This window comes from Galeopterus variegatus, unplaced genomic scaffold, assembly GCF_000696425.1.
Source record: "Galeopterus variegatus unplaced genomic scaffold, G_variegatus-3.0.2 Scaffold3258, whole genome shotgun sequence".
Lineage (NCBI taxonomy): Eukaryota > Metazoa > Chordata > Mammalia > Dermoptera > Cynocephalidae > Galeopterus > Galeopterus variegatus.
This window is the reverse complement of record NW_007729369.1, coordinates 69,755-78,272: the sequence shown is the minus strand read 5'-3', so window position 1 is coordinate 78,272 and position 8,518 is coordinate 69,755. Positions and strand designations below refer to the sequence as shown.

Genomic DNA, 8,518 nt, shown 5'->3' with positions numbered 1-8,518 from the left:
AATAAATAAATAAAAAGAAAAGAGATATCGTACAAGTCACCTTTATAATCTGAAATTTTTTTGGCAGCCACACTAAAAAAAGTGGACAACATGTGAACTTAATTTTTTTTTTTTAAAGGTGACCGGTAAGGGGATCTTAACCCTTGACTTGATGTTGTCAGCACCACGCTCAGCCAGTGAGCAAACCAGCCATCCCTATATGGGGATTCGAACCTGCAGCCTTGGTGTTATCAGCACCGCACTCTCCCAAGTGAGCCACAGGGCTGGCCCATGTGAACATAATTTTAACCTTATTTTACATGACCCATTTCATGTAATCCATTCTGACGTGCAATCAATATACACAATTATAAGTGAGCAAGTTGACATTACTTTTTGCATATTAAGTCTTTAAAATCTAGGGTGGCTTTTGTACTTCTGGCATATCTCTATTTGGACAGCCACGTTTCAAGGCTCAGGAGCTGTACGTGGCCAGTGGCTGCCATATGGGACCAAGTAGCACCTGGGCCATAGTTGCCCTGGGCTGATACAGTGAGCGGCTATGTGCACTGAAGGCCGGACTGAGCCGGGTCCGTGCTCTTCCCTGGAGGGCGAGATTGGCAGGGAGGGGCCCTCGAGTCACTCCCTGTCCCAGCTGTTTTGGGGCTCCCAGCTCAGTCAGGGAGACAGATGAACGAGGAAACCAACCCTCAAATGAGAGAGTCCAGTGGTAATGGCACGGGGGACTGGTGGATTCAGGAGGGCTCCTCTGAGGAGGTGACGTTTGAGCCCAAAATTGATTGTGAAGATCTGGAAGGAAAAGCGTACTCCGGGCAGAAAGGACAGCACATGCAAAGGCCCTGAGGCAGGCTCACCCTTTGCATGTTTGGGTGACAGCCAGGAAGCTGGTATGGCCAGTGGTGACTGAGGCAGAGGGGAGCTAAGAGTTGGTCGGGGCTGGGGACTTGGTTACTAGGGTGACCAACTGCCCCAGTTTGTCCAGGACTGACGGTTTTCCTGGGATGCAGGACTTTCAGTGCTAAAACCAGAACAGTCAGTCACCTTATCTGTCACCAAACTCCCCTAGCGACCGCCAGCTCCCAGAGGGCGCGGATGTTGCCTGCTTTGTTCCCAGTGGTATTTTCAGCACCTGGAACAGGGCCTGGCACCCAGCAGGCACTCGGTAAATGGCCTGAATGAGTGCCTCTGTCACTGTGGTGGGTCTTGTCCCAGCACTGAGGCAGAGGCCGGCTGGGGTATGGAAAGGGGTTCAGAGGCTGGCTGGTGTGCTCAGTAGGTTAGAGCGTGGTGTTACGACAGCAAGGTCAAGGGTTTGGATCCCCATACTGGCCAGCTGCCAAAAAAATAAGTACAATAAAGGGGTTCGGAGAGGTTTAGCGTTTGCCCAAGACCACACAGCCAGCAGGGCACAAGGCCATCTTGGGACCCTCCAGAATGGAAAGCCACACGCACTGGCTCTGTTTTGCCGGGGACTGTCCCCCATTCGAGTGGTGAAATCCCATGGGGATGGTCACCTTTCCAAAATGGTGACTGTCATGGTCCGGGGCCCGCCACGTGTGTGGGGATCCAGGGGCCCCGGCGCACGGCCCGCTGACCGTCCCCCGCCCCGTCCACAGGCAGGACAAGCTCAAGGTGCACATGCGGAAGCACACGGGCGAGAAGCCATACCTGTGCCAGCAGTGCGGGGCCGCCTTCGCGCACAACTACGACCTGAAGAACCACATGCGTGTGCACACGGGCCTGCGCCCCTACCAGTGCGACAGCTGCTGCAAGACCTTCGTCCGCTCCGACCACCTGCACAGACACCTCAAGAAGGACGGCTGCAACGGCGTCCCCTCGCGTCGCGGCCGCAAGCCCCGCGTCCGGGGTGGGGGGCCCGACCCCAGCACGGGGANCCATCTCCTGGCCGCCCAGACACAAATCTATTTATTTCCAGGCCTGGAGAGAGGGGATAGGACTGGGGCCCTGGGGGGCTTAGCAGGATGGCTCCCGGGGGCTCCCGCCGCCTCCCTTCACGGCACTTACGACCGGCAGGACCCGAGGGACCATCCCTCAGGGCGCCCCCAGCCCACCCTGTCCGCTCCCCGAGCCAGGCCTCCCACACCCCACGTTTGGAGATTCAACACTTTTGTCTTCGCCCCTCTCCTGAGCTCCCCTACCAACTTTTTAAAGCACTTTTTAGATTTTTTTTTCTTTTCCTCCTTAAAAACAAGATTTATATATAGATAGATATATATATAAAATAGACTTTTTCTCAGAGGCACAGGCGCGGCTTGGGTGGCACAGAGCCGAGATCGGAGGGGTCCAGGGTCTCACGTTGGCAGGGATGGGGGGCGAGGCCAGAAGTTCCAATGTCACAAAAGCAATAAAAACCACAATTTTACAAAATGAAAGGAAGGAAGAAAAACAAAACAACAACAACAAAATGGCAACCAACCACATTAGAAGTCTTGGCACTTTGAAACAGAACGGGTACTATACTTTATCTTAATTCTTAATTTAAAAACATGTTTACAAGATGCAACCAACTTCTATGAAAAGTTGAAAAGACAAAAAAAAAAAAAATAAGCGAGAGAGAGAGAGAGAGAGAGCGCGCAAAAGAAATTCCTAAAAGTCGATTTATTTTTGTACAAAATAATAAAAAGCAAAACCCATCACAGACGTAGAATCCACTTCTGTTCCCCAAGGCGAAGAGGGGGGTCAGGCAGCCCTCGGAAGGGACCGGGAGCGCTCCGAGGTGCGGTCTGCGCCTCGCCGCGGACGGTGGCCTCCAAGGCAGGACCGTGGGGTTTTTGTGTCTGCCATGTCCTCCCCGCCCACCCCGCCCGTCCCCTTTTTTGGTTCTGACTTGGAGCTGTCTTACCGCCTGCTAGCCATACAAATGGCCATCTCTGTCCACGGGGACCCCCCCTTACTTACTCCCGAGCTCAGGGATGGGCCCAAGAGAGGGCTGGTCTCCCCACCAGCCAGAGCACCCTGATCGACCCCACTTCCCCCCGCCCCGTCCTCCCACCCTCAGGACCTGCCCTCCAACACGGTGCCCTCTGCATGGCCAGTAAGGAGCCACTGTCTTGGAGGTGCTGTCCCTGTTGAGGGGGGTGACACAGGACCCCCACCTCCAGGGCCTTATAACCTCCCCCTGCACCCCTCTTTTTACTCAAAGGCACTGACTGTAATCCAGGGGCTGGTACCTGCCTCCCCCCAACCTCTGGCTCCCAAAAGGCCCGGTGTTGACCGAGCCGCAGGCCACGGATGGGGGCCAGGGTTGGGGGGACGGTGTTGCCAGACGCCAGCGCGCCCTCACCTGACCCCCTCTCGCATATGCAACGCCTCCCGTGGGACCCTGTACATAGCCGCTCTGCTGAGCTGAGACTCCTCGTCAATGCCCGGGGTGGCGGTGTCCCTGCTCCCCCCACCCCCAGGCACTGGCCCATCTCCCCAGTACCCCCTTTCCTCTGTAACAAAAGTCTTCTCGTCTTTTCTTTTTCTGTTGTTTTTAAAGGGAAGCTTTTTAAGAAGGCAATTTTCATACTGTTCCTACAGGATAGTTTTTGTTTCCTTCCCTCCCTCCCTTCCCCTGCAAACCTGTCAGCCCCCCCTCCCCAAATGTCTCAGGATCCCCCTCCAGGGCCAGTGGAGGGGGCAGGCCCAGGGCCCGGTGGCCTCATTCATGCCCCAATGTCACAGGGGCGAGCTATTTTGGAGAACCATCTGTTGAGGCTGGGCAGGGAGCTCCAGCACCCAGGCCAGGGGACCCCCCCCAACTCCCAGAGAGGTCCCCTGAGGAGTGAGCCCTCTTCCCCCTGCAATAAAACCAACTCAAAAGTCACGGATGTCATCCTGGCTAGTGGGGGCACCTGGACGGTGGGTGGAGCCCTCTGGGACTGTGGTCAGAACACTTTAACACGAGCCTCCTTGGGAATTGCACTAAACCCTTGCCCCTAGCTCCGAGCTCAGCTTCTGCCAGCCCTGCCCCCTACTCTGCCTTAACCGCCAGCCCGTCCTGGGGGCCGCAGTGTCTGCATGGGCCCAGCCCCGGGACACCCCAGCCCAGCCCAGACCCCCCACCCCCAAACTCCGCGCAATCACATACTGTATATAGACGTGGATCGATTTTATTTTTATTCTTTAAATTAAGGTCGTGATAAAGTGTTGCCAAAGATACTGCTGAATTCTCGCGTTTCAGGAAACAAACAAACAAAAAACAAAGATATTTGAGGAGGGTCGTGCCCACTCAACTTGTTAGAAAGGACATAGCAGAACGTTTTTTTGTTTGGTTGTTTGGGGGTTTTTTTGTGTTTTCTTTTTTTGGTGTTTTTTTTTTTTTTTTTTTTTTTAACTGCCTGGTAAAAAAAAAAAAAAAAAGAAAAAAGAAAAACAAAGCGAAATTGTTATTTCCATCATCATGTTGAAGTTGTGTGGACGTGTGCGTGCGTGTGTGTGCGAGAGTGAGGTCCAGGCTGGGGGGGGCTTCAGGCGGGGGCTCCGGGGACACCTTGGGGTCGGGGAGGTGGCATGGCTGGAGCCCCCACCTGGAGCGGTCCCCAGCCTGCGGGGCCCAGGAGAGAGGGGACACCCTTGCTCTGGTTGCTGCTGCTCCTGGCCTGGCCACCCCCACCCCGCCCTGCCTTCTGAGATTAAGAGAAAAAAAGAAAAAAAAGAGGCAAAAAAATTTTTTAAAGTAAAAAAATATATATAAACCAGTGAATGAATGTAAAATGCTGGACCAGGCCCAGCCTGGCACGGGTGTGGGCCTGAGCCCCGCCAGCTCGAGACGGCAATACCAAAGTCTGCCCCCCTTGGGTGGCTCGGCCTGGAGACCCCCCCCAACGTGGCCATGGAGTCTTGTCACCTTATTTGTACACAGCTGTCCCTTTGCTTCCTTCCAAGGGGGGGTCTCTGGTGAGAGAGGAAGGTCCTCCAAACCCCTTCCAGGGTCATCCCTGGAGGAGGGTGGCCGGGGGAGTCTTTGCACTATTTAAACCCATGGGCCATGGCGGGACAAGCCGCCTTGCACGCGGTGGGACCGAGGCAGGGGCTGGGGGTCCCCCCCCAGGACGGAGACCGTCCAGGCAGCTGGAATTGTAGGAGGCGAGACAGAGACTGAAAGGAAAAAACAGGAAAAAAACATTTTAAAAACCAACGAAAAAATAGCAAAAATCCTATTTTTTGAGAAAGAAAGATATTTATATTTGCAGTTTTATTTTAAAAAGTTATTTAAGCTGAGGAAGCAGCCTTCCCAGAGGTGGGGGGAGGGGGTGGCTGATGCAGGACGGGTCGGGGGCCTGGGGGCTTGGGGGCCCCAGGAGCCATAACCTCAGAGTTAAGACTAGCTCGCACTAAATACATAGATTTACATTGGGGGGTTGGGAGGGCAAGGCCAGGAGAGAGAGGGGGCTGGGAGACCCCCATCCAGCGGCTGGGGCTGCCTGGAGGCTTCCGAAGGGGGTCCCGATACCCAGGTTCCCCCACTGCCTCACCCCAGGCCCAGACACAAGGTGCCTTGGACTTTAGGGGGCCAGGCCTGGGAATGGGGGTGCGGGGGTGGCGCCCTCTGGGTACAGAGCACAGAGCAGACATTCCATAGACTGTATTTGAGAGTCTTTATAAGGTGTGGGAGATTTAAAAAAAAATCAGTTGATAAAAATGCACTTTTTGGGGGTGGGGGGAAGCTTTAAAAGTAATTAAAAAAAAAAAAAGACAAAAGATGATGAAAAACCAGAAAAAAAAGTCATTTTTCTTGTACATAAAAAACCACTAAACGCAGCCTGTTACGACCGCTGCCGCCTCTTTTGCCTGATTTCAATGTTCTCTGTGTCTTGTTGGGGGGAGGCCTGGGGAGTGGCGTGGAGGGTTTGGGGGGGCCCTTCCCCTTTCGGCCCTGAAGAATCATGATCCCAGTTCCTCTCATCCACACCACACGCCTTTGGGCCCAGGTTGGCCCGAACTTGCGTATTCATGAGACCCCCACGCTCAGCCCCAGACCCTTCCTTCCTGGCCTGGAGAGATGTTTCCACTTCTCCGAGGTCCCTTTGTTGCGTGGGGGAGGCAGGGGTCATGGACTGAATGACCCAGGGCACCAGGGATGCGGGGTGGAGGCTCCCACGGGGAAGGTGACTCAGTCCTTGGCGGGGGAAGGTGGGCAAACAGGTGGCACCAGGAAGGGGCCCCAGGGACAGCAGGGAAAACCGGCCTGGTGGGTTGTGATCAGAATCTCCAGAATGACCAGGGTCTGGCCCAGCTGCAGGGTTTCTGGAGGCCCTGGTTGGGGGGTCCAGCTCTACCAGGGCCCTCAGAGGCCCCCAGGGTGCTGCCCCAGGCAAGGCCAGGCCCCAGGGAAATGACCAGGGAGCTGCAGCCCCCACCTCTGGGCTGGGGACCCCGGGGAGAACCCCTCCCCCATCTTGTCCCCCAGCCAGACTCAGCCCAGGGTCCAAGGCATCTGTCCCCAGTAATGGAGGTGGGAGCCAGTTGGAGAAGTCCCAGATGGCAGAGCCAGGCCCCGAGTCCACTCAGCCTCAGCTGCTTCCCCTGTGGACTGGGCTCTTCCCAGCAGGAATTATCAGCAAGGCCTGGCCCAGCCCTTGCCCGGAAACACCACCAGCACGGCCGCTTACCTGTCAGCTGTCACCCAATGAGCTGGCTGCAGACATGGGATTCACACCCAGGTCTCCACCATGGGCTGGGGTGGGGGGTGAGGGGGTTGGCGCTTCTACAGTCAGACTCTGTCCTGAACGCCCCCTCCCCGTACCCTGGGCCCTCACGGCACACAGACGCCCTTGCCTAGAGGACGCACAGGGTCAGGAAGCCGAGGGAGCCAGGGGAGCCCATGGCCTCTGGACCAAGGGCCAGAAAGGAAGCAGATGGCAACCACTCAGCCCACAGGGGTCGCTTCACTCACACCCTCGGCCACAGGGAGATGCTTGTTTATGATCGGGGTATCATTCTCACGCCACACAGCTCACACGTGTACAGTAAGTGGTTTCTGGTGTATTCAAAGAATTGCGTAGCCATCACCACTATCTAGTTCCAGAACATTCTCATCACCCCGAAAGAAACCCCATCCCCATCAGCATCACCCCCATCCCCTCCCCAAGTCCCCGGCAACCACGAATCCACTTTCTGTCTCTGTGGATGGGCCTTTTCTGGACATTTCATGTAAATGGAGTCACACACTGTCGCAGCCTTGTTCCTTTTCATGGCTGAGTCATGTTCCAGCATGTGGATGGACCACGTTGTGTTTGTCCATTCATCTGTGGATGGACACTTGAACCGTCTCCACTTTTGGGTTGCAGTGATATGTGCTGAGGAGTGGAATTGCTGGGGCGTACACTACCTCGGCAATTCACTTTTGAGCAAATTCCTGTTTCCACAGTGGTTGCACCATCTTACATCACCACCCTCAGTGTGTGCAGTGAGCACAGTGAATGCAGTGTGTGCATTGAGAGTTGCGTGTGCGCTGAGTGTGGTGTGAAACCTGTGCAGTGTGTGTGCAGTCTGTGCAGTGAGCAGTGAGTGTGCAGTGTGGGTGTAATGAGTGCGCAGTCTGTACGTGAGTTCAGTTGAGTGCAGTGTGTGGGTGCAGTGAGGGTGGAGTGTGTGCAGTGTGCAGAATGCATGCACGCAGTGTGCAGTGCGTGTGTGCAGTGCATGTGCAGTGTGCACAGTCTGTGGGTACAGTGAGGGCACAGTGTGCAGTGCACGGGTGCAGTGTGTGCAATGATTGTGCAGTGCATGTGGGCAGTGCGTGCGTGCAGTGAGGACACAGTGTGCAGTGTGTGCCGATTCCAGTTTCTCTCCATCCAGTAACCACGCCAGCTATCATCTGTCTTGTTCTGGCCACCCTGGTGGGTGTGGAGTGGCACATCCTTGTGGTTTGATGTGCAGCCCTCTCATGACTAAGGGTGTTGACCCTCTCTCCATGTGCTTACAGGCCATTTGGGTGTCTTCTCAGCCACCAGGGGAGACAGGGACCTCTGGGATCTGGACTGCTCTGTCTGAACTCCGGGTCTGGCCCAGCCCAGCCCAGCAGAACCCCAGGGCCAGGCAATTCAAAGTAAAATCTTCCTCCTTCGACAAAATGCTGCACCTTTTGAATTCTGCACCTTCCACAAAAGGGAAAGAAATACATTGATGGGCCTGTTTGTGTCCCTTTCTCCATCCTGTCCCCCTCCCCTGGCACTCATCCTGAGACCACACGTTAAGACAAGAAAGGCACAGAAAGCAGACGCCTCGGTGGCTTCACCTCGACTTTTTTATTTGTTTTTTAAAAACAATTAAATTAGAATACAAATATTAGAAAACAGCGGCCCTCGGCTGCCCAAGCGGGCAGAGTGGGGCCCAACTGCGCAACTGAGTTTATACAGTAAAACTGAATTTGCCCGCGAGCAGATTTTATGTCCCTTTCTTTAGACCTGAAATGATATTGCTTCCTGACTAGGAGAGTTGTTTATACAAAGGAACATTATTCGGGGGGGGGGCGGGGGGGGGGTGGCCGGGAGGGAGAAAAGCAAAAACC

At 54.9% G+C, this 8,518-nt stretch overlaps 1 protein-coding gene across 1 annotated transcript in view; it reads left to right on the top strand.

Moving 5' to 3' along the window:
* ZBTB7A (zinc finger and BTB domain containing 7A) overlaps nucleotides 1-8,518 on the top strand; it is a 13,643-nt gene that overhangs the window by 4,513 nt on the left and 612 nt on the right. The window contains exon 2 of the mRNA XM_008584423.1: nucleotides 1,617-1,908. Within this exon, the coding sequence (XP_008582645.1) occupies nucleotides 1,617-1,908 (292 nt within the window). The remainder of the gene's footprint in view (nucleotides 1-1,616; nucleotides 1,909-8,518) is intronic.